The sequence below is a fragment of the Thunnus albacares genome, chromosome 15 (assembly GCF_914725855.1).
Source record: "Thunnus albacares chromosome 15, fThuAlb1.1, whole genome shotgun sequence".
In the NCBI taxonomy this organism is placed as follows: Eukaryota; Metazoa; Chordata; class Actinopteri; order Scombriformes; family Scombridae; genus Thunnus; species Thunnus albacares.
In genome coordinates this window covers 26139192-26164555 of record NC_058120.1, presented here as the reverse complement: position 1 = coordinate 26164555, position 25364 = coordinate 26139192, and the positions used below count along the sequence as shown (strand labels likewise).

At 41.2% G+C, this 25364-nt stretch overlaps 1 protein-coding gene across 14 annotated transcripts in view; it reads right to left on the bottom strand.

Moving 5' to 3' along the window:
- The window catches only part of LOC122998621 (MAP/microtubule affinity-regulating kinase 3-like), an 86774-nt gene that overhangs the window by 39738 nt on the left and 21672 nt on the right, over window positions 1–25364 (bottom strand). For 8 of the 14 annotated variants that reach the window (XM_044375562.1, XM_044375561.1, XM_044375565.1 and 5 more), the window contains 9 exons: window positions 20910–20980; window positions 19199–19255; window positions 15891–16127; window positions 14759–14899; window positions 12226–12325; window positions 6617–6729; window positions 6241–6388; window positions 4838–5055; window positions 4164–4267 (listed from right to left, as the gene is read on the bottom strand). In XM_044375562.1, coding sequence (XP_044231497.1) covers window positions 4164–4267; window positions 4838–5055; window positions 6241–6388; window positions 6617–6729; window positions 12226–12325; window positions 14759–14899; window positions 15891–16127; window positions 19199–19255; window positions 20910–20980 — 1189 coding nt within the window. The remainder of the gene's footprint in view (window positions 1–4163; window positions 4268–4837; window positions 5056–6240; window positions 6389–6616; window positions 6730–12225; window positions 12326–14758; window positions 14900–15890; window positions 16128–19198; window positions 19256–20909; window positions 20981–25364) is intronic. The other 6 variants (XM_044375564.1, XM_044375563.1, XM_044375568.1 and 3 more) reach the window with 1 other exon arrangement.

Genomic DNA, 25364 nt, shown 5'->3' with positions numbered 1-25364 from the left:
TCGATACGTCGGCGCTCCTGACGCACTTTCCAAAAACTATTTCATTCATCTCTCTCTCTCCAAAATAAACCAACCAAACCTGTTCAGTGTTTACAGTGAAGGTCAAAGGTCACCTCAGTAACCACAGGAACACAAACGTATCACTGCAGTGGAAAAACCTTTATTATAAGTTGCATCACATTTTCCCTCCTTATCTTCAAGATGGCCGAGTGTTGCTATTCCTACATGGATTTCTGGAGTTGACATGAGTTTAAAGTCAATGAATCTTGCAGGTTAGACGTCAGCAGGGTAGGAAATTGAAGTGGTGGATGAAAAGCAAAAGTCCTCTGATTTAAAATGTTTCCATCTTGACATTAAGTGCCCTCTTTTCAACTAGTTTTATAGACCGAAGAGCCACAGGAAGTAAATCAGGAGCTGAAGCAAGAAGAAAAAGTCCCTTGAGTAGAAAGTCTTGTTCCTGTTGAAGTTAAGATTTATTACATGTACAGAAATAACCTGAAGATTTCCCAATAAATGTAAGAAATGCAAACTAATTCATTTCTATCCGCTGAAAATGTGAAACTGCAGTAAAATGAAGGAGATCTGGTCGTAATCAATGGATTAAGGACATGTCTTGTAACTCTGCTGAGAGGTAAAGTAACATGGTTGGGAGGAATTGTACACATATTTTAATTTATTTTATTTATAAAGTATTTCCTTTTATCTACTCATTCTTTCCCTTTGTAACTGTTAAGTTATTTTATTTAATATCATGCTTCTTAGTTTCTTGTTTTACTGAGAATTTTAGAGTTATTGAGAAAGATATAATGAGGGAGGGTTTCTTCATAAGTGTTTATGAGTGTAATGTAAAAAATGAACAAAAAGTCAATAAACACAGTTTTGAAAGTCTTGTTTGTGTTTCCACAGCATCTGAAGAAATGTGCAGATTAGATTTTTTATTTCGATAAGGGATTTAAAAAAACAACAGCATCGTTTGAGACTCAGTTTCCACACTAGAGGAAACAATACAGTCGTCTTGTGTTTTTTGTTGCACAACCGTTGGAACGGAGTCGAAACGTTGACTGAAACCTGCAGAAGTAGACGATCTGCTTACTGATTGATGGTCGTTTAGTTTTGCTTCACAACATAAAACAGCGATGAAACGATTAGATTAAGATTAACTTCTCGTTACAGTACAAGAAATGTCCAGTTACAAGTTGTTGCAGCTGCAAGTTTTTATGTTTCATCAGCTACTTTCAGCTCTGATAGTTCCCGTGTGATCAGAAGAGGGACTTTTTGGGGGGGTCGGGGTCAAGCTAAGGCACTAAATGTTGACCCCAGTTGTTCTGTCTGAAACCAGTAAAGTCTGACAGTTCCTAAAATGGTTTCTGGGCTCCTGGAAAAAGCTCCTGTGATGAAAATGGGCTTCAAGTGTGGATACAGGACCAAACGTCTAAAAATAAAAAAAAAGTGAGAGAATTTTGGCAAAAAGGACAGACTGTGAAAAGACAAATTTCCCACCCTGGACGTCAAGCTCTAAGCTCTTATCGTGTACAATGAGAAGAGTGAGTCGTGCCCCCTGATCGGTTAGCGTCTAAACAAAAACAGACGATGGTCTGAGGGTGTTGGGAGAGCGTGGGGGGGGGGGGGGGGCTCGGCCATCGTGTCGTAGACGAACAAGTGAAGGGACCCAGACGGAGAAGATCGGGGGGGGGGGGGGTTTATAAAATTGACAGAAGAGGATGGAGGAGAGAGAGATCAGGAGCAGAACTGTGAGAGTTTGTTATTGCAAATGTCTGCAGCGGAGCCAAGAGGGTCCCTCCGGTTTCTGGCTGGCGGAGGGATGATGCAAACACGGAAAAATATTATCACACAGAGTTTAAGACCTCGTTCGTCAAAACGTAGCTCCAGTGTGTGGATATATATTTTTCCTCCCCCCCTCCCCCCCCCCGGACTTGTGCCTCCACTTTTATCAGCGTCTAAATCAAACACCCATCATGTGCCGAGCGCAGGTAAAATCTCAGTTATCTTCAGTAATGAGACGTATTTCCAAATCAAACAGAAACGGATGTGAAATCGTTAAAAAGAGGAATTCGAATCAAATCCTAGAAGTTAGATCAAGAGGAGGACAACAAAGGAGGAATTAATAAATTAGACTCGTACCACGTACTGCTGTTAGTCGCTACGACCTTCAAGTTAACGGTCGAGAGCTTCTTTATATGACAGCAGGGATAGAAAGTCACCTCGAACCGCATTTGACTGGATAAAGTTAAGTAAAAACTTCCAAATGAGTCAATAAAAATACATTTTCCAGGAAGAGAAAAGAGGCATTTTGACATAAAAACAGTCACAATAATATTTTTGAAATATATTTGGCAACTTTACATGTTTTATACTAAGAGATAATGGAACAATTCACACAGATCACAACTTGGAAAATATGTCTTATGTCTTCTTCTTGTTTTCTTCTTCTGACCATCATCTATTCTCTGACTGTGTTCATATCAAACTAAAGCAAAAGCCTAACTCTGTATTCAGAGTTCTTATTGGTCGATTGATACGCTACTTCTGCACAAATCAGTAGCACTGAAACACTGAGCGCTAAGACTTCAGTGTCTAGAGTCATCGATGTTTTAGAGACGGTTTGAAAGCTGCTCTCGTGCCACACTCGAGTGTTTTTGTCGTCTCTGATAAAAACCATTTTTGGCCGAGACACAGACATGCAGAGAGCTTCAACCAGACAACAGCCAGTAAGTTAATTTTTTTCTTGTTTTGCCAACTAACAGAATTAACGTTAATTAGGCCGGGCTGAGTTAATCTGCTGCTGAAAGTCGTCATTACGGCGCTGAAATCAACACTCGACTCCTTAAACTTAATTATCTACAGCTTTTTAAAGATGCGGTTTATTATGAGAGTTATAATTAAAAGTCGCAGCTCTTGTGTTGTTGAAATTGTACTCTTTTGATATAAAAACAATTGTTAAGCTGTAACTCAGAAATTCATATATATTTCATCAAATTTCAGTCTGATTTAATAAATTATTAACATATAAAATCTTGTCTTTTACCAGCTCTCGGCTGATGAGCCTTAATTTCAGACGTTGGCACCAAAAAAACAAGTTGGACGCACACTTTCCTTACTGTTCTTTGCAGGGAATGAAGTCCATGGTTTAGTCGGGGGTGTTACAGAGTGTGAAGCTGGCTGGATGTGTGGGTTAGCGAGTGGGGGGGGGGGGGGGGGGGGGCCAAACAGGAGCGGAGACATGAGACAGGAGACAGACGGGGGGGGTGGGGGGGTTGGAGGCCCTGTCGTCTTACTTGGGCGTGCAGTAGTCCAGAGCGTAGTAGGAGTGGGGCAGCGTGGCCCAGCCTGCCTGGCAAGCGTACAAAGGGCCGACGGTTTGATACCTCAGCCGCACCGAACTGGACGAGGCACCGAACGCAGCGGCCGCAAAGGCAGAGGAGGGGCTAGTGGCACAAGCCATCTCAGTCATGCTGGTCATGCCACAATGAAAACAAACCCCCCCCCACCCCCCACCCCCCCCCCCACCCAATTCACAAACACACACAGGCAGAAATGAAAAATAAGATGATGAGAAAAAGGGAAAGTAAATACAAGAAAGAAGGAATAGAAAGAAAGAAAATGAAGGAATGAAAATCTTTTCTAAGAATCTGGCTTTTCTTCCAATAATAAAAAAAGGACAATATGGACTCAAACACTTCACTGGAGTTCAACCAGTTTGGGTTTGGAAGGCTGACATTGATATTTCTGTACCGAGCCTACCAATATGCATATTTACAATCCTCGACTTTGACCATGTTTGTGTTCTTAATGAGGATTTTTGCATTCTTGTCGGGTGGAAGAAGCTCTAAAAACAGCATTTCGACCACAATACTGGCGACGGACAACACTGACCTGTGGTTAAATCTAAAAAAAACAAAAACATACTGACTTCCCTAACAGGTTCCACAAATATGAGCTAGCTCAATAATCTCATTAAAGCCATTTCCAAAAAGTAACAAAATATAACCATTAAACAGTTAGTTTCCACTGGACTTCACTGACCCGACGGTAAAGTGGAACCATCTGAAACCTTCTGCTTTCTGTTTGTACTGACACAGATTTCATGGTTTTTTTTTTTTGAGAGGAAAACAGGTCAAAGGCAGCGAACGTCCTGGTCTCACCTGTTCTCCTTCCCGTTGGGAATGACGGAGAGGCGGTCCGTGTTGTTCCTGTCGCTGCAGACGTACGTGTTCCTCCTGGTCATGCCTGCTGACGCAGTGTTATTCTGCAGAGAGAGGGAGAAACGAGTGTTTGTGTAACTATATTAATACAAACAACATGTTATAAAAGGAGAGAGTTTCAGTAACACTCTCATGTCTGTTTGGTGAGCTAACACTTAGCTTAGCACAAAGACTGTAAACAGGGGGAAACAGCTAGCATGTTGTGTGTGTTTGTTTGGTGGATTTTGTTACTTTTGGACCAGAGCTGGAACGACAGACAATTAATTGATTAACAGATAATGAATTGCCAACTATTCTGATGATTCATTATGATCATTTTCTGTCATTTTTAAGCGAAAATGTCCCAAATTTTATGATTCTAGCTTCTCAAATGTGAATATTTTCTGGTTTATTTAGTCTTCTGTGATAGCAATAGTAGTAATAGTAATAGTACTGACTTTCACCATTTTTGGGCATTTTATAGACTGAACGACTAATCGATTAATGGAGAAAATGAACTTATTTTCCAAAAAAACTATTCAAACTATTTAGTAAAAACCATCAGGAGATCATCCAGCTGTCGACAGATGAGCGTAGAGTGTGTTTTTTATGTTGTAAGTGATGAAGAGACTCACGCTCGGGCCGGTGGTGGCGCCTTTCCTGCGGTCAGGGATGTCGGCCTTGTTGGGGTTGTTGGCGTTGCCCAACAGAGGGCTGGCAGGTGGAGCGCCGCGGCTCCCCGGGGTGCTGGGTTTACGGAGCTGGACTCCACCTTCCTCCTTGGCGCTGTTCTCCGCTGTGGTGGTCTGACTCCTCTTCGGATGAGCCATCCCAGGAGGGACGTTCTGACCGACTACAGAGAGAGAGACGAGACGCGGACTTTCTTTAATTTCATGGCTTTTATATGAAATGAGACGACCTACAGACGACCTACATCATCAGCATATTCTGGTATTTTTTTAGAAAGTGATTTAGTTCAAGGAAGAAGAAAAAAAGTCTGTTTTCATGCAAAATAATAAACCTGAGGCCTCATTTTTCAACAACAGTCCAGTTTCAGCTTCTCGAATGTGATTCAAGTATGTTAACTTGGGATTTTTAAAACTATTTTCTGACGTTTTAATTAATTGTTTAATCAATAAAATAATCAGCAGCTTAACTAACAGTGAATAAAATCATTTGTTGCAGCCCTACATGTGTCATTTAGTGAAACTTTGTGAGTGAAGTCTAAAAAGTAGAAACTTATTTACCAAAATATTACAGTTGCAGTGCAAAAAAAATACAGAAAAAAACCCTGAAAATAGCATGATATTCTATAAATGTACAGCGGATAATACTTGTGAAGAGGCGTGTGAGAGTTTAAAAAGGTTTAAGTGAAGCTCTTTAAGCTGCGGTTCTGAGAGGAAGAGGAACAAACCGAGGTCACTGACGAAGCATTACATCACTGAGCTGTTCAAACAAGCCAAAGGTGAAGTGACCGGTTTGATTTCACTGCTTTTATCAACAAGCTACTGATGAAAACCAACCTTTATACAGAGTTAAAGGCACAACAGACTCTACTGTGTTGTAACAACAGAGAAAATAATGTGAAATAAAAAAATAACCACATTCAATATAAACCAGTAAAACCATTTTAAAGAGCCTGAAACCAGTTTTCTTGATCCGCGTCTTGCGGTAAGAAATGAATCCAACATGAACACCAGATTTTTCTGCTGAAGTTACAACAGTTTTTGCTTATTTCACACAAGAGTTTTCACTATTTTTTTAGTTTCATTAAGCGCTCTTGACTGGTTTGTGACTGGTTTGAAATGGGCGGGGCCCAGTAGGAAAAACATGATGTCACATATTTCTGTGCACCAACCAGGATTCAACAATATTTGAATCAAAATGTGATGACAGTTGTTTGCTTTTGTTGCCAGCACTGTCAGTCAAATCTGTAATCAAACTAAACTGCAACGATTAATTGATTAATAGATTAATCTGCAACTATTAATTGGACAGAAGAAGCATCTGGAAAAAGACCTGGTTGAGGCCTCCTCACCTTGTTCACTGTAACGTCTCTGTTTGTGGTTGGAGGAGACGCTCCTCTGGACTTTGAGGTGGGAGGGCGACTGGCCGTTGAGCTCGCTGTTGGGTCTGGGTTTGGCCAGAGACAGGTTGCTGCTGGAGGCCGACTCGCTGGGCTCCAACTGGGAGACAAACAGTAAATAATCAACTTTCAGATTACTGACGCTGTGATGCGTGCTCTCTGACGCTCTAGTCACTTCTGTCCACAAGACGTGATGAACCAAAACTTCATGAGACAGACAGAAGCGAAGTTTCCATCCAGATGCCGATTACATTTACCTTCTGTAAACTACAGAGTGATTAACAGACAGGAAATGAGGAAATCCAGACACTAGATCAGCTGTTTGTACCTCAGAGGCCTTCCTGCCCAGCAGCAGGTAGGTGGCTGTGATCTCGTCATACTTCATCTTGGCCAGAGAGTCCTGGATCTTCTCCAGGTTGTATCCCATCCCCACCATCACATCTGGACAAACACAAACCACAGATTCAAAATGATGCATCTGACATTTTAACAAAACTTCTAAAATATGTTCTAATGACTGTTTTGAATAAAAACAAAACAATAACTTTATTAAAGGGCACATAACAGTTGATTGTCATTAATAACGAGTCATTTTATTCTCCTTGTAAAGTAAAAAAGAAACAGCAGGTAATGTTTGCCATTTCCTGACCATAAAAAAGGACTATAAAAGATTTATATTCAGGAATATCCAACTGCCTTGAGATAAAACTCTCCATGTAGTTTTAAGAAAAGAAAAAGTCATTAAATAATGATTACAGAAGATTTCACTCTTCAGTGTTTTTGTATTTGACATCTCTGCTGTGTTTGTTTTGTGTCATTACTTCCCAGTAACTTAAAAAAAAATACTTGAATGTAGTGTGATCACATATATGACGTGTGTGAAGTGTTTCAGGCGAGTGAGTCGGGCAGCTGTGAAGCTCAGGTAATCATCCCCCCCCCCACCCCCGCCCGCTCTCCTGTTCTGCCACCATCAATCAGAAGCAGGAAAAGATGCTGATTGGAGAGCGTGTGTGAGAGCACATGTGCAGTACTGACACAGAGTGCTTCTCTAACGTGTAACCGCCCCTCCCATCCCCCTCACCCCCCACCCGCCACCCGCTCTCACGTTTACAGCAGCATGTCAGATGAAGCAGAGAGGTGTTTCCTGCTACAGCTCCCGCCTGCTCAGCTTTAAACATTTATTTATGAGTGTGTCGCTGGCGTTTATATCTTTGTGAGGACCTATTACAACTTCACACTATTGTAGTGAGGAGATTTCACTACTTCAGAGGACTTTTTTTTAAAAAAGGTTTTAAATGGTTTTAAGGTTAGAATTGGGTTTAGGTTTAGTTTAGGGTTAGGAATCTATCTATCTAGGAACTATATGATGTCATTTAGAGATATAGAATAAAAGTAGGAACACAACAGATTAAAAAACACTGAAAATGATGAAGGGAATTATTTCCCAAACACACAAAACAACAAGACAATGTTTGAAAAGTGAAATAAATCCAGATATTATAATGAGAATAAGGTTTAGCTGCAGTGAGGTATTAACTCCACATTCCTCTCATTCATGTGTTTGATTCTGCTGCAATTCGACTGAAAGAATTTGAGGCTTGAAACCATTAAAAACTGGAATAAAAAGTCAAAGCGGGCTGAGAGGAGGATTAGTATTTCACATTCCTTCTTCTTATAGTTCGTCCACATTAGACCTAGCGACTATTTTCATAATCGATTTGCTGTTTTAAATCATATTTTCAGGCAAAAACCCCAAATATTTGACAGTTCTATCTTCAGACTAACAGTAAACTGGGTTAAAAAGAGCAGTAGAAGAAGAAGAAGAGATTTAGCTGTTTTCCTTTACTGTTCAGTTGTTTATGAAAATGACGTGGAGACAACAGAGCGGACTCAAGTGGTTTCAAATATTAAACCGGCTCAGCATCTCTCTCTCTCTTCATTCTCCCCCCCGACACGCATACATGAAGGCTTTTATGCTTTCATCTCCACAATACGCAGCCTATTAATTTTTAAAAAAAAAAGACTCTTCCACCTCGAACATGTGGGAGAACATTTCGGAGCAGAAGCAGGTTACAGCTTCAGAAACAGAGCTGGGTTGTTTTTTTTTTTGTTTTTTTTTTTAAGCGAAGGCGTCTGGATGACTCAGAGGCTTCACCGTGACCCGTAATGTGCTCGTCTTCCTCTGTCAGTGTCAGGTTGTCGTCCGTTTCCACCAGGAAGGAAGCTCAACCTCGTTTTGAAATGAAACCCTTCATACATTTTGACCGATCTGTTCCTCGTGTCGTCTGATTATTGTTTGAGCAGCTCAGAAGCTTCTCTGGGATGTTACAGCGAGAGAGAGAGAGAGAGAGTGTGTGTGTGTGTGTGTGTGTGTGTGTGTGTGAATCCTGCAAGGACGTCACAGCGTCGCTGTATTTTTAGCAAATGTTAGCTTCTACGTGTCCTTGGAGCAGCCTGCTTTACATTTCTCCACAGCAGCTAGAAGCTCTGCAGACAAATAACTGCTGTCTACTTTTATCTGGGATGTAATGAATTAATAGCTGGTTATTAAATTATATTACACATATAAAAGATAAGAGCTGCATTTTGTAAAATAAGCGTTTAATTACTCATTAACAAAAAAACTAAAATGTAAGAGATCAGTTTTATGTAAATGAGGAAGGTTACACTGAATCATTAGAGTCTGAGATGTTAGTTCATCGCAGATATATAATCGATATCTGTGTTAAAATAAGTAATAGGAAGTAGAACAGAAACCACTATGAAAAAGGTGTTTTTAAAGCTAAGAAACAGCGTCTCTGTTACACAGTTTTAGGGCTGCGACTAGTGATTTAATCAAGTAACTGTCTGGATCTATGAAATGTTAGAATATAGTGTTATAATGTCCAACAGCCTAAAGATTTTCAGTCTACTATCATATATCACAAAGAAAAGCAGTAAATCCTCACATTTGAGAGGCTGAAACCAGCAACAGTCTTGCTTGGAAAATGACTACAGAGTATTATATTAATCTACAACTATTTAGATAATCAATTAATCGTTTTGAGTCATTTTTTTAAGGAAGAAAACGTCCAGGTTTTCTGATTCCAGCTTCTTAAATATGAGTATTTTCTGGTTTCTTTAGTCTTCAATGACAGTAAACTGAATATCTTTGGGTTGTGGACAAAACAAGACGTTTTGGGAAACAGAGATCGATATTTTTCCCCTTTTTTCTAGCAAATAATCGATCAATCGAGAAAATAATCCACGGATGAATTGATAATGAAAATATTTGTTAGATGCATCCCTAAATGATTAAAATAATTAATACACAATCCACCAGAGATAACTGATGACTTTACTTTCTACTGTAAATTGTCCCACCCACAATATTGTTATCAGCCTCCAAACTCCAATATAGATCCAGCTATAATAATAATTAAGGCTTTTATCCATAATGTTTAATATATTTATGTATCATAAAACAGCTGCAGACTCTCGCTTCTCTCTGCTGTCCGACTATTTGACAAAACCAATAAAACTTTATTTCAACCCTTCAGAAACGTCACCGCCGTCTTTACCGCAGTTCCATAATCTCTCTAGCAGAGAAGATTTAACATCTGCAGTTTTATTACATTGACAACTAATTTTTTTTTTTTTTTTAAAAAAAAGGGAAATTTCATTCAATCTTTACAATCTGTTAAATGGTGCAGCAGTTATTACTTAACCAGCTGCTACGTGTCATTACTCAGAGCTGGCAGTGTTTTACTTTAAGATTCCTGCTGCTGACAGCTTTTATGCAGATATTTTTATACGTTTCTTGTTTTAAAAATATCAAAAACCCCCGACAGCAAAATAAAAATAATTAATCCTCTCCGTGTCGGGGAGGAAAAGCCTCTCAGACGTCTCCGCTGACAGCCGTACTAAAGCCCTTATTTTCGGTGAGTTCTTCCTTCACAGGTTTTTTAAACTGACTGACATCTTCTGATTTAGTGGAATTAAAAACCTTCCACACAAACATGGGAGCGATTCATCCCGGCAGACGTGACGCTGATAAAAACACGCTCACAAGACATACGTTTAAAAACGATATCGGTCTTCTATAGATGGAAACCGACTGCTGTGTGACGTCAGGTGAGAGAGAAACACGCTCCGCTGCTGTAACCGGGCGGATCGCCGTCTTCCCTCGTCCGTCTCTACGCTCTCTCTCCGTTCTCACTTTCACCCTCCTGCTCCGCCTCGCTTCTTTCTCTGCTTTCTCAGGTCAGGTCTTGATTCAGCAAACTGTATTAAATGACGTCTTCAAATGTCTCGTTTTGTCCGACCAACAGCCCAAAACTCTACGGCTGCACATTTGATGGTTTCAGCTTCTTATATGTGACGATTTGCTGTTTTTTCTTCGTTGTTTATGACAGTTAATTGAATATCTGAAGGTTTTGGACAGTTAGTCAAACATAAAAAGCAAACTGAAGACGTCACTGTGACCTCTAGGAAATTGTGAATTACGTTTTTTTAACGTTTCAGATTAAACGATTGATAAATTGAAGAAATAATTAGCTGCAGCCTCACAAAATCCTGAATTTTAGAAGCTACACATAGAGAATGTTTGACTTTCAATCAACTGATTAATTGATTAATTAGGCAACTGTTTTAAAAATCAATTGTTTTAAGTAATTTTTCTGGCAAAAACACCAAATATTCTCTCATTTCAGCTTCAATGTGAGGATTTGCTCCTTTTCTTTTTGGCTGGATCACAACAGTGAAAGTCTGACTGACTGAACGTGTCAGTGAGTGATGAAGTTACACTATTGGTCGACCGTCCGAGTGTTGGAGTTTCCCCATTGGCTGTTCTTTTGAAAAGAATCGGCAGCAACAGTTTTCTTTTACATCCTCAGGGGGGCGTTTACAGCGTTAAGACGCCCTGCAGCAAAGCCGGCAGATGCCCCGCCTCCGCCTGCACCTGCACCTGGACTCCCACGCCACGATTACACCACCGTCGGAGGAGCGTGCGGAGGCGTCGTCACGGCTGACCAGGCGCGTGAGGTCAGCGGCCTCAGTGCCGGCGGCGGGGAGCGTCATGTCGCTCCTCTGGATGTGGATGCGGGCAGCTCACCTGGAGCTGCTGCACATGAGAAACCTCAAACAATAATTGACAAATCCTTTCAGCTGTGAGAGGAACAGTCCGCACGCTTTATATTTGATTTATCTGGTTTTTCCCATGTGAGTCACAACAATCTGAAACACATTTTGCTGCTCAAATCTATTGTTTTCCATTCGGGGGGGAAAATGTTTTGTAAGTTTCACATGCATTATTTAAGATGCAGGGATTCCTCTACCAGATAAACCCCCAGCTTTCTTCTTCCTCGTGCAGCGACTGGGTGACTGGGAGTTTGCACTGACACATGTGCATCGACAGCCAACCCCAGCTGCTGTTATGTAAGAGACAACCCCCCCCCCCTCCCAACCCCCCCCAAACACACACACACACTCCCCACTTTAACAGCTTTCATCCAGGACACGACGGGGAGGCTTCTTCTTTCTCGTTCTCTCTTCGCATGCGACGGCATTTCTCGTGTTTATTTATTCATCATCACGTTTCATCTTTTCTTTTAAAGGCTCTTCGGCGCCTGAAATAATGAGACCGCCTCTGTGTTGCGGAGCCCCCCCCACCCCCCCGCTAAACGCCTCACACATCCTCTCCCCCGTTGGACAAAAACCACGCAGACTTGAGTTTTTAACAGCGATAAAAAGGAAGAAGATGATTTTTTTTCTGATGCTCGTGCACTTTTTAAGATTATACAACCGGGGTATCACAAGCCCGATGGTCATAAAGCTCAGTAACATCTGAAATGACTAAGCAAACTTTCCCTTTGAAGGAATAAAAACTGCAGTTACTTGATTTTACCTGCAACTTTAACAGTTTGACAAACATCAGCAGATTTTTTTTTTTTTTTTTACCTATTCTCTTCTGATCCGTGATGTCCAGCTCTGGTTCGCCGTAAGGCTTCAGCTCGTCTTCTTCAAATCCTGCATTGATCCATCGATCCTTCATGATTTGCTGCAAAAACAAAAGTGACAAAATTAGACCCCGACTACTTAGACCTCCGACTGGTGCTGGAGCTTTGACAGCGTAGGTTTGGATTTATTTCTAAAAGGTTTGTTTCATACACGAGACGCTACGCACATATGTTCTATGAAGACGGTGTGACATCCAGGTGACTTCTATATTGATATTACAGTCATGCGATCTCCGTGTCTTTCTGAAACCTCCTCCGTGTCGTCTTCATCGACAACCTCTACCAGCGTCAGACACGGTTCACGTCGTCTCCACGTAGCCCTGACGTGAAGTTAAATGTATAAAGCTGCAGCAGCTGTAGTGAGCTCAAAGCTGCTCTGTTTTAAGACAGACTTGAATAATTTTAAACTTTTCCTTTTAATGCAACCCAGATTGATCCATTGTAAAAGCCAGATTTACCAGGAATATCTATTTTTAGTATCTCGGTTGGTTTGACAGTCAGTAGAATCCTTCTTGACTTCTATTTCATGTCTAAACTCTTTCATATTTTGAATAACAACTTCCCTTTGTATTAAAATCATCTCTATAAAAGGACTTAATTTTAAACTGCACGTTAAAGAAGGCAGCAGAAGGAAAAATTGACCAAATGTGTGTGTGTGTGTGTGCTCTAACTCCTCTGCCCTTTCACAGCGACGTCCACATCCTGCCGCACGTCATTTGTTTGCACCTTTATTTTTAATTTGCTGCCGATCAATAGCTCTCGGGGAATTAATTTGCTTCCTCATTAAAAACCCCAATGATCACGCTCTGATGTAACCGGAGCTTATGCCATAATCCAGGGCAATCATGTGGTAGCCGAGGCCGACACATGTGAGAGAGTCCAGCCGACCGCATTTAGTTTAATTCACTTACGTTCAAACTCGACGAGATGCAATAAAACTGTTTTCTTCTAAAAGTGAGCGAATTAAAAAGACTGAAAGCAGCTTTGATAACATTTCCAACAATAAAAGTTGCTTTTAACGTTGAGCCATTTTATCCACAAATCATATTTTATATGTTGATGATATACAGTTTGGTATCAGTTAGAGCAGATTGCAGCCAATCATCAACGTTTTCCTGACGACGTGATCGCCGCTGATTGATCTGTGGAACCTTTCTCCGTCTCTTAGATCAAACACTCTTGATTATTAATCTTAGTCTGAGTGGAATAAAAATGTCAAAAATATTTCCAGTGTTCTCTGATTATAAATTGTGGAAAATGAAATTGCGGTTCAACGTGTTTTAACTTGCGTCAGTCACATTTTGACCTTTAACAGACTGTGTGGCGGCGGCGCCGTCGCAGCCGACTCAGCAGTCTGATGACTTTTCTGACATTTTGGACTCGACTCTTGTCTCGTTGCTGTTTGGACTCTAGAAACGCTGGTGTTAGTGGTGAAAATATGTTTACTAAGTACCACATTTAAGCACCATTTAATAATACTTAATACTCCTATTCAGCTACATTCTTTTTACTCCACTGCAGTTATTTTACAGCTTTCACATTCAAAACATCATCATCGCTTTAGATTAAAATACCCGACAGTGATGTAAAATACCTAATAAATGTCATTTATGTACTGTTATGATGTCAGATGTGCTCAAAGTTCCAAAACTTGAGGTGAATATTTGTAAAAACGCTCCCTGCAAGACAAAAGTCGGGGCTTCGATCTGCTCTAAATGCGTTATCTCTTCCCCGTCGAACTGACTGTCTGATTGGTCGTGCCGTCCGCTCCGTTGTTCAGTTGTCCACTCTCATATTTCAGGCTGGAACATGTACAGATGCATTTGAGAAGTTTATATACAGAGTAAAGAAGAACAGTTATAAAAAAGGAAGTGAAATCCTGCTGCTATAGTTTGTTTACGTAGCCTCCGGAGCTGGCGGAAGCTTCCTGAAGCTGACCAATCAGAAACCTTCAAGAGGCTGAACTGAGGGGCTGCATGAAGAGCCGGTATAAAGATAAATAAGAAGTCTTTTGAACTGTAAATCATGCAAAGATATTCCAGTAGAGACCCAGACCCAGCTAGAAGTGTGCATACGGTGTCCCCCTTTAACTTTACTTTTTCTGGGAATTGACTCGACCGTTTTTTTTTTTGTACTGTTCAAAAAAACGTTTTGGTCCCCCGGACTCGCGGATAAAGACGGGGAAGTGAACAAGAAAGACAATTTTGGTACAAACACAAGAATGACGATGCATTATTCATGGTTACAACATCAGAGAAGGAGGAGGAGAGTGTGGGCCAGGCGCACACAGAAAAACAGGACACCGTGGGCGGCAGAGAAGATGATTTAAAAGGGGGGGGGGGGGGGGGGGGGGGATGCAGGGACCAGGAGAGAGAGAGAGGGGGGGGATTGTTGGAGAGGTGGAGGATAGATGGCATTCTCCGATGGTGCAGACGTGCTGGAGGAGTGTTTTAAGAACTGAGAGGTATAATTACATTTTCTGCGTCCTCCCTCACCTCGAGAGTACCCCGCTTGGCCGGGTTGAGCACCAGGAAGCGTTTGAGGAGGTTCTCGCAGTCTGTGGACATGTAGAAAGGGATGCGGTACTTCCCTCTGAGCACCCGCTCACGCAGCTCCTGCAGAGAAGAAGCATGAAGTTAGCAAGACGCTGAAACATGCTACAGAAAGGGATGTGAGAAGAAACAGACGCATGGATGTCAATTTAATGGTGGAAGAAATGAGGTCGATGATGCAGATTATAGGTTCTAAACTCTTGTTGATGCTTTCATTTGGTCAATATAGACTGTTGACAGTTATTCCTCTCACATCCCTGCCAGGCCGTCAGCGACTGGGTTGTTTGCCTCGACTTTTCCCACTTTTTTTTTTTCTCCCGACGTTGCATCTCGCCGCTCTGATTAATTGCTGCGAAGCCCCCGTGCGACGGGATCGATCGATCACACGCTGAGCTGAATCAGACGGATGCAGCCACATCTCGTCCTGTGATTTAGCTGCTAGATGGTGGTCTGAACAGTCAGCTCACTCCTTCAAACATCTGGCCTTTGCTGTGTGAATTATCAACTCTGCTCATTTGCCTTAAAATATTTCAGAAAAGTAAGAAAATACTGAGGCTCTTTATTCCAGGAAACTCTGGTGTTATTATCTAACTTCTACACATAAAGGTGCAACATCCAACACCAAAAACAAAGATTCATACTTATTATATATACATATACACATGCAATAGGCCAGCGTCTAGCATTATTGTGCATATGCATGGGAAAAAATTCAAGTCTCTTTGGACTAAAGACTGCAAAAGCAATATAATGTAATAATATAAAGTCATATAATGACCACTATCAATTTAACTGAGATGAAGGTTTCATACAGAGCAGGCCAACAGCTGTAACGTTATAACAGTATTAATTATGAATCCCATTTTTCATTCTAAAGACTAATGAAAACACAAATTTGAAGGGCTGTTTAGCTCAGAGGTTGATTTCTGTAAAGATTCAGTGTCAAATCAACATGTAAACATGACGAACCGTCACAGGTCAAACTAAACAATATTAAACACATTAGAAATGTTAACTGTATCTCTGTGACGTCTGTACGTCCACACTATCTCACCTTGAGGTTCTGTCCATCGAAGGGCAGCGAGCCGCTGACCAGCGTGTACAGTATGACCCCCAGGCTCCAGACGTCCACCTCCGGCCCGTCGTACTTCTTCCCCTGGAAAAGCTCCGGCGCAGCGTACGGCGGGGAGCCGCAGAACGTGTCCAGCTTGTTGCCCAGAGTGAACTCGTTGCTGAAGCCGAAATCGGCGATCTTGATGTTCATGTCTGCGTCGAGGAGCAAGTTCTCAGCCTGCGGACAGACAGACGGACGGACGGAGGTCAGGGTTACGGTTCTTTTTGATGTGCTGAGACCTTTAAGTTGTGTTGGGATTCAAACTGAAAACTAGCAGAGTTAGAGGTAAATCTGACAGAAGTCACAGTGAAACAGAAGTTAGAGAGTCTTTAGCTTCTGTTATTTCCCAATGAAACAGAATATTTGAGCGGTGTACAGTTGCAAGAGGGATTTAAATTGAATCCTCAGATGTGATTGGACTGGATAAAAGTGGGCGGGGCTTTATTTAGCACCATACGGAGCTGCAGAAGACTTGGCTTCCCCACACACACACACACACACACACACACACACCACCCTTACTTGTTGTTACATCAGGAGGAGGATTAGGGAAGAGATGAATGAATCAGACTTCAACCACATTGTTTTGGTAATTAAAACCACTGATATCCAAACACACATCTCTCTTATCTCTCTCCATATTGTCCTGTTAGCGACTATGATCCACAAACGGAGAAGTGCGGTTTGATATGACCGGTGTGGTTATCTACTTCCCCAAAGTCACGTTTGATAAGATGAATTTTTGTAAACACCCCTGAGTGCAGGATGAGTCAGACATCTGAAACCGTTTTACAGAAAGAGAAAATGATTTATCAGGCGTATAACGAGAGATAACTGCACAATTAACACAAGGACGCAGGATTAGAACTTGTCTTAGTCTGTCCATATATATATATATATATAAGTATTACCTTTTTCTATTTATCTGTATCATGTTCTTATCTTCCTCTCTGGTTTCTTCTTGTGCTGCTGTAAAACTAAATTTCCCCTCTGGGATCAAGTTCGATCTTATCTCAAGTTCCAAAACACAATTTCTATTGAAAAAAAAAAAAGGTTAAAAACGCCTGTCACAACTTCCCAGAGCCACAGAAGAATTACTTCAAGAAGCTGGGAACCCCCAAAAAATGTTAAACAATTAATCAATTATCCAAACTGCTGCTAATTAATTCTGTCTAATCTTGTTTCAGCACTTTTCAATAGTCTCAGAGGTGATGTGTGTGTGTGTGATTATCATCCGATACAATAAAACTGTAAACATCTCCTGTTCTAACGTAGGCGAGGGGTTTCCACTGCGACATCTGCTCGTTACTCGCATGAAGCTGTGGGCAAAAGGCTAATTAAGGAAGCCGAGGCAGAGCGAGCAGAGAGAACTTCTATCGAGCCGACGTCCTGAGAGGCTTTTATCTGCGTGAGGGGTAAAAAAAAAAAAAAACACCAGCTGACCATAACTGACACCAGGAAAGAAACATTTTAATGTCAGCGGGCGACATGTTGAGCTGAATCCTCTGGAGTCAAAAAAAAAAAAAAAAAAAAAAGAGCAAAGTGGCCGACGAGCCTGAGGGAACGCGGTTGGTTTGGTGGTTAAAATTTAACTGTAAACACACAATCAACACCTGTGACATATGGCCACGCATACACTGACACCTGCCCTCGTTACACACAAACACGTGTATACGGTGCATACACGCAGAAGATACCGCTCACATCTTCCCTCCTCATGGATCATTCATGAAGCTCTACAGAGGAAACAGTTTAGACATGCGACTGTGTGGGTTTTTCTCTTAGCCGTGTGACTCCCACTGACGCCGAGATAAAAATACAGAAGCATCAATATTTATACACGGAGAAGCAAAGAGCGTCATGGCTGCAAAGCGGAGGAGAGAGGAGGGAGGGAGGGGGGGGGTCCTTTTACACTACAACCAGTGATGTGGCGGAGAACATGTGAGCAGTTTAGAGAGGCCGCCTACTTGTGCATCTACAGACACCCCCCACCGACTGCGGTGTAATGATACATCTTTAAAAAAAAAAAAAAAACAGTCAGAAAAGAGCAAAGTAGAGGCTCATTAGCGGCGTGTGCGTCGTTAGTAATTAAACATGCCGTGTTCGAGCCGTCGACGGGGGATACGGGAGTCACAAAACACGCAACGCTGACGTCAGCTCCCTTTACTGTGACCTTTCTATCCGGTATGAGTCAGAGGTAATTAGCCTGAAAAAAGGTGGAGACGCTTTGAGTTGATTTAAACTCGATAGTGCTGCTGATAAACGTGAGCGTTATTAACGGTGTGGATTCATTTCTGACACTGTGGATCAACACTCCCGACTTATTTAGTTTAATTTGAAAGAAAGCCAACAGATATTCACATCTGAGAATCTGAAACCAGTCGATTTTTATTATTTTTGGATTACATGACTCATCACTTAATCCACTATTATTTTCACTGTTTCTGTCATCATTTCATATTTACAGTTGCTCATATTTTTGGATATTTTGATACTTAAAGGGGACCATATTATGCACATTTCCAGGTCTATATTTATATACTGGAATATCTTTGCATGGTTTACAGTTAAAGGCTTCTTATTTATCTTATACTGGCCCTTTATGCAGCCCCTCAGTTCAGCCTCCGTCTCTAACAGGCTGTTTTAGCTCCTGTCTCTTTAAGGCCCGCCTCCTCATGAGCCCGCTCTGTTCTGATTGGCTAGCTGACCTCCGCTTCGCAGCAAAGTGGAAAAAAATGTTGCAAACAAAGCATTTAGAGCAGGTTTGGCTTTTGACTTGCGGGCAATATTTCTACACATGTTCACTCAAGTTTTGGAACTTTGATCATGTTTAACATAGACATCGTAACAGTATATAAATGAAAGAAAACCAGAAAAAGCATATTATGTCCCCTTTAAGTTCAATATACAACTGAAAATGTTCCGTTTCAGTTCACAGAACTTTTTAATAATCACATCTGAGGTTGCTTTTTATACATTTATACATTTTCTGAAAACTTTATATAAAATCAGCCGTCCAAACTCCAGTATAAAGACTTTAAAGTAAAGTCAGGGGCAGATTTGTTTAGTTCTTCACATCTTTCGCCTACATTTCCCAGGTGGCCTGAATGCCAGAGAACACTGATGTTTCTATGATCAGAGCCACAAATCAACAACCCATTATTCTGATCTAGTGAAGCTACACACTGTGAAGCAAAAGTTGTATCTGCTGAACCGACTCCAGACCAGTGTGGCTTCTCTGAACTCACCTTGAGGTCTCTGTGAACGATGTGCTTCTGGTGGCAGTACTGCACCGCCGATACGATCTGTACGGAGGAAGAGACAAGCAGAGAGTTTAGTTAGATGTCTGGTGTTCTCAGACTGCGATAAAAAGGATGTGGTAGAGGAGGAGGAGATGTGGTCGAGACTGACAGGAAAGATAAAACATAACGCAGGTGGGGCGAGAAGTCGCCGGGAGTCTGAGAGAACAGGTTTTTCTCTGTGCAGTAGCACGACTGTACATCAGTCTGTCTAACGGGCCTGATAACAGTCTGCACTAACAGTACAGAAACACCGTGATAGATTATCAGTATCAGGGGACACGGCTTTCCTACACAAACTTTAAAAAATACTTTGCTCGTTACAGTTTCATTTCTCATTGTTTTGTTCAACCTTCAGCCTGAAAAACATATTAATGACAATAAAACTCCACATCTACAGCTCTGTTTAAAGATCCTACAGATGGCTGCTGTCATCCTGACCAATAACAGATTGTTTATTACGCTGATGTTCCTGTTATTGCAGTAAGTTATCCGCGTTTGTTTTGTTCCATTTTTGCTGAAGGAAATATTTGCAAATCTACACTGCTGCAAAACGCAGCTGGATCCCTTCCTTCAACGAGAACAGAAACCAGCAAATGAGACAAGAATCATCTTCGAAAGCATAAATGCTGCCCAGAACCTGAAGATAAATCAGTTTATTATCATAGAGGAGTGTTAAAACTAGAAAATATTCACATTTGGGAGGCTGGAACCAGTGAATTTTTACCATAAAAAGCTTAAACAAATTACCTGATTATCTAAATCATTGCCAGTAGTAGCAGCTCTAAACATCTGCTTGATGCTGCATTAAACTTAAAGTAGAGTCACATCAGCTTCTGTCCTGTGAAATCTCTCGAAGCTCGAGAAGGATGTCATGTCAGTGTTTTGTTGTGAGTAATAAATAAATAAATATTGATCAGAACGAAACTCAAAAACTGTTAGCAGTCTGTTAGAGAGACGCTGCGGTTCCTGGTCTGGTGATGTGAAGGTGTCGGTATGGTTGAAACCAGCTAGTTTGTATCACGTCTTTTCTTACCACGTCTGAAGCCAAATGTCATATCTGACACCTCAATATTGTCTTAAACAAGGTAAAACCTGCTGACATAATACACAGTTGTGAGTCTGCTGGAACAGACCTCGAGATCGCGCATGTGATGGGAAACACATGCTTGAATCAGTCCTGCAGGCTTTAATTTAAAATGAATGGAGGATGTAATGACCATACGTTACGTTTTCATACGAGATCTGAGTTTGTACTTTATTTTGATGATTTTAAAAACAGTTCTTCATGCTTTACTGACATGCAGCTGCTTTGTTAATGTCTACCTAAAATTTCTCAGCGACAAAGTCTATTTAATGACCTTGACTAGAAATTAATAAGGTGGATTTTCTACGAGTTCTAAAAAACATGGAGGTTGTTTGGCCAGCTTTTAATCTTCACACAACAGTTAATGACTTTGAACTGCGCGTGACAGTCACTGAGAGATAAATGATGAGGAAGGGGCTGGGTTGGGACATTTCTCATCAGTCTTAAGACGTCAGAGACGGTGCCCCTCCCCCCCCTCCCCCCCCCTCGAGGACTGAGGACAGCGACCTGTCTGAGATACAGCCAGGAGCAGAGGTGTGAAACCAGAACACTGCAGGGGGAGAAAGCTGGTACCTGTCTAAATTTAGCCCTGGCCTCTTTTTCCTTCATTCTTCCATGTGCAACCAGGTAGTCAAAGACCTCTCCTGCAAAAGAGAAAGAGAGAGAGAGAGAGAGAGAGAATTAGAAAAATGACAACCAGAGTGTTTGGAGATCGAGTGAGAATTCAGAGAATAAGGGAAAGACACAGAAGGTGGAGAGAAACAAAAAGTGAGTCACAACTTATGAGTAGATAAAAATAACTTCACGATGAACTGCGCCCCCCCCCCCCCTCCCCCCGCCTCCCCCTTCCTTCCCCTCCCCTCCAACTTTTCTACGCAGCTGGCCTGCACTGTCACCCATGTGCATGGTTGGAGGGTGTTTCTTGACCGTACTGAGGTTTCCTCCACACTGAGCCTCTCCCGGAGGCACAAGCTGCTGCCGAGCCGGGCTCCAGCAGGAGACCCTTCCTTCGGCCCACACTTCTGCACACTCGGAGCCAAAACGTGACTGCGCTCGCTCGTGTGCTAATTGAACTCAAGTGGCTGCCGTGTGTAAGTGTGTATGTGTGCACAGAGGCAAAAAAAAAAAAAAAAAAAAAAAGAGGAACCGAGCAAAATAACAAGCAACAAAATCTACAACAAAAAACGCCTCCCCCTTCTTTTCCTGAATCCTTGAAACCCTCCCACTCTGTCAGCGCTGACCTGCAGAGGTGGTCATAGCGTACGTTTCTGTACTTCACAGCTCTAGAAAAGCAACAATTTATCGACTCTCTCTCTGACTCAACTGCTAAAGACAGAATGTGCCGGGCTAACGCTTTGCATGTCAGAGCAAAAGGGCACACCATGTGCTGTACATGGGAATGAGATTAGGGAACTGGAAAATAGTGAGCTAACTGTAATGTTCTTTAAGAAAATGAGAGGAAAATGTGTTTAAAAACAAAGGAAATCTTGTCCGAATGTGAGATAAAAAGGTTAAAATTCAGGCAGTGTGAAATTTATGTATGATTAAATAATGTTGAGGCAACTTTTTAAGCCACATTGCTCAACAGGGATTGCTCTCGTTTCACTGCATGAAGGCAGCGAGCCCTGATCCAGTACCCTATACTATATATCATAGCCCAACAGTCTCCCAGAACTTGTAAATTTCAGTGAAAGAGCTGCTCTTAAAAAAAAAAAAAAAAAAAAAGTTACAGGAAGAAAGTTGAAAATATGACTCCAATGGATGGTAGGAAATCTTCTTAGCAACCTATAAGGTTTTGTGCTGTAAAGTAACAGAAACCATCATTTATTCCTAACAGAGAAAAGCTCCTTGGTGCTGCTGCTGCTGCTGCTGCAGGTCGAGAAAAGCTAAAAGTTTTTATGTAAGAAGTTTAATGTGAGTGTCTTGAAAGGTTTAAATGTGATTTTCAGACGTATAGAAAGTTTCGAGGGTTGTAGTTATTGGTCTTAACAAGCTTAACAAGGTGTCATGCGGCTAGAAAATCTGCTCATGAACTGTTTGAAATGTTTGTAAGCAGAGAAAATACGTTCCAAATGTAAAAGTGTTAACCAGACAGTATTTGAGTAACACATGAAGACATTATTGTCATGTTAGACTAGTTTCACATACCGACACTGCCTGTAGGTAGTAAGAGCAGAGTTTGTGAACTTTTAAACCATAATTTTAATGTTTATGTTGTCAGGAAACTAGATATTTGTCAAATTATGTTGAATTGTGTTGCGCTTATTTTTGTTCGGGAAGGTTGTTTTAATAGAATTTATATTTATTTTTTTAAAGAGTTATTTTTTTCTAACTGGCGTCAGCTTGTCGCACATGCCCATAAATGACCGTCTGTCCCGCAGCCTGGGTTGCTAAGGCTGTTGCTAAGGTTGTTGCTAAGGTTCTTCTGTGTGTTGTTTGTGTCGTCTACTCTCATATTTCAGATCTTATTTCAGCTTGAACATGTACGGATGTATTTGAGAAGTTGACATTTCGAGTAAACAACGAGGTGAAGTAGTGAAATCCTGCTACTACAGTTTGTTTCCCGGTTTGTTGACGGAGCCTCCGGAGCGGACGGAAGTCGGCCGTGATGCGGGTCCAGAAGCTGGCCAATCAGAGCAGAGTGGGCTCATGGGGAGGCGGGGCCTTAAAGAGACAGGAGCTAAGACAGCCTGTTAGAGACGGAGGCTGAACTGAGGGGCTGCATAAAGGGCCTGTATAAGATAAATAAGGAGATTTTAACTGTAAATCGTGCGAAGATATTCCAGTGGAGCCTCAGAATATAAATATAGACCTGCTGCAAATATCAGCAGCGGCAGCACTGAGCGCTCTGCTACTGAGCAGCTTTTTGATTTTATGCATTTGCAGTGTATCCACTTCATTGGAAGAGATCATTCGGTTGGAATAAATCACGTTATTTGTTACTTTACACTGATTACTTTTTCCTCCGTCTTATTGCTCGCTAAGAAGATTCATTCCTCTCATTGGGTGAGTTTCAACATTGCTCCTGTCATAAATTTTATGAGCTGATCTGCCACTGAAACGTACAAGTTTTGGGAGATATCCATGCAGTCCTGGATCATTACAAGAAGGCAATCTGCTGTGCTTCAGGGAGAGCTGAGGGTCGTCTTGAGATTCTGCTTGAATTCCAAGAAAAATCAATGCCAAAATTGAAAGAAATATTAGATTTACTTCATTAACATCTAATGCAATTGGCCTATGATCATAGTTCCCATCTCGGTGCTAATGTGATTTGCTCCTCGGCAGGCAGGTCTTCACAATTTGTCATCTCCGCTTGGCTCAACGGTTCGAATACGACCTTTCCAAGAAATCAATGACAAGATGTGCTTTTAGGTCCTGTGTATGTGTGATGCTGCATTAAATGAGCAACTTTTAAAAGATCTCGCCAAAATAAAACTTGATAGTTGACTCATTGGATGTCTTTTGTTTCTTTCTATTTTGTAGCTGTGATTCAAAATTAAATAGTAGCTGTAGGGCTGCAACTGATGTTTACTTTCATTATTGATTCATCTGTTGATTATTTTCTCAATTAATCGATTAGTTGTTTGGTCCAGAAAATGACAGGAAATTGTGAAAAATGTCTTCAAATGTCTTGTTTTGCCTACAACAATCCACAACACAAAGATATTCAGTTTACTGTCATAGAAACCAGAAAATACTCACATTTGAGAAGCTGGAATCAGAGAATTTGGACTCAACTGTATCAAAACAGTTACTGATTAACTTAACAGTTGGAAACTAATCGATTAATTGTTGCAGCTTTAAGTTGCTGCAGTAGTTTTCTTTTTTTGAACAAGCCAAAAAGCTGTAAACATACAGTGGCCCTGAGGGGCAAAAAACATGGATTTAAGGTGTAAATAATTGGCCCAAATCGAGCATCTACAGTCGTTAAAATCCAAATATTATCTCTGATCAAACCTTTGTTATCCAAGAACTCTGATTGACTGCAGACCTGCACAATCATCAGCAAGAATTATTGTCCCTATGTTTACTGTTTTCTAAAATGTTCTTGAGTTTTGTTTTGTCATTGTGTTTTTTAAAATGATGTTTTTTTTGCATTATTGTTTCTTGTGTTTGATGTTTTGTTGTTGTGTATCCTCATAGCCACATTAATAAATACGAGCCCTCTGAATTTATCCTATAAAAAAGGACAGAATTTGGCATTTTAACGTCTCACATCACCTTCTTCTAATTAACGTACACGTGTAATTTATTTGTTTACCGGTTCGCTGAACTCTTTCTACATTAGTCCACCTTTGAAAGCTATTCCGGGAAATGTTTTTCTTCCTCCTTCCATTGAGCATAACTCCCAATCTTTCTTATCTAATGTCGCACAAAGCCACTTATCAGTACTAATTGTGAGGACAAACGTGGGACCTCGCCTGCCTCTGCAGACTCGTCGCTAAAGCGGAGATTCGGGATATTTAGTCACAACCAGGTGTGCGAGGCTGCGGAGGAGGAAGAGGAACTAAACTGATCACGTTTCCCCTGAGTGGAGGAAGTGCATCATCCTATTGAGAACAGCTTCATTCGAACACTCATCGTATACATTGTACAGATGTGTGATTTCATGCAATTCCTTTCAAAGTTAAAGACATTTTCTTGTACAATATTCATCAACATTATGACTCATCTCTTTGAGGAAAAAATCACGCATATTTTCTCAGATTTGTACTCGTCTACATGTTTTTTTTCCCCCCTTTCCTGTAGAAGTAGAGAGCGCAGACTACATGCCGCTCCCAAGGTGTATAAATTATTAACACACACATTTATCACATTTGCTGTTAATAAATTATACTTGGGACCCTGGGAGCAGCACACCGTATGCAGATGTCTACCAAATATATCTGGCCTTCGGTGCAGCAGCTTTGGGATGCGGATTTTGTGTTTTTTTTTTTCTTATTTGTCCGCCTCATGACTCATAATCACTTTGGTGTGAGGACGGTAGGAAATAATGTTAAAAAGGTGTTTCTATTTAAGTACAAAAAT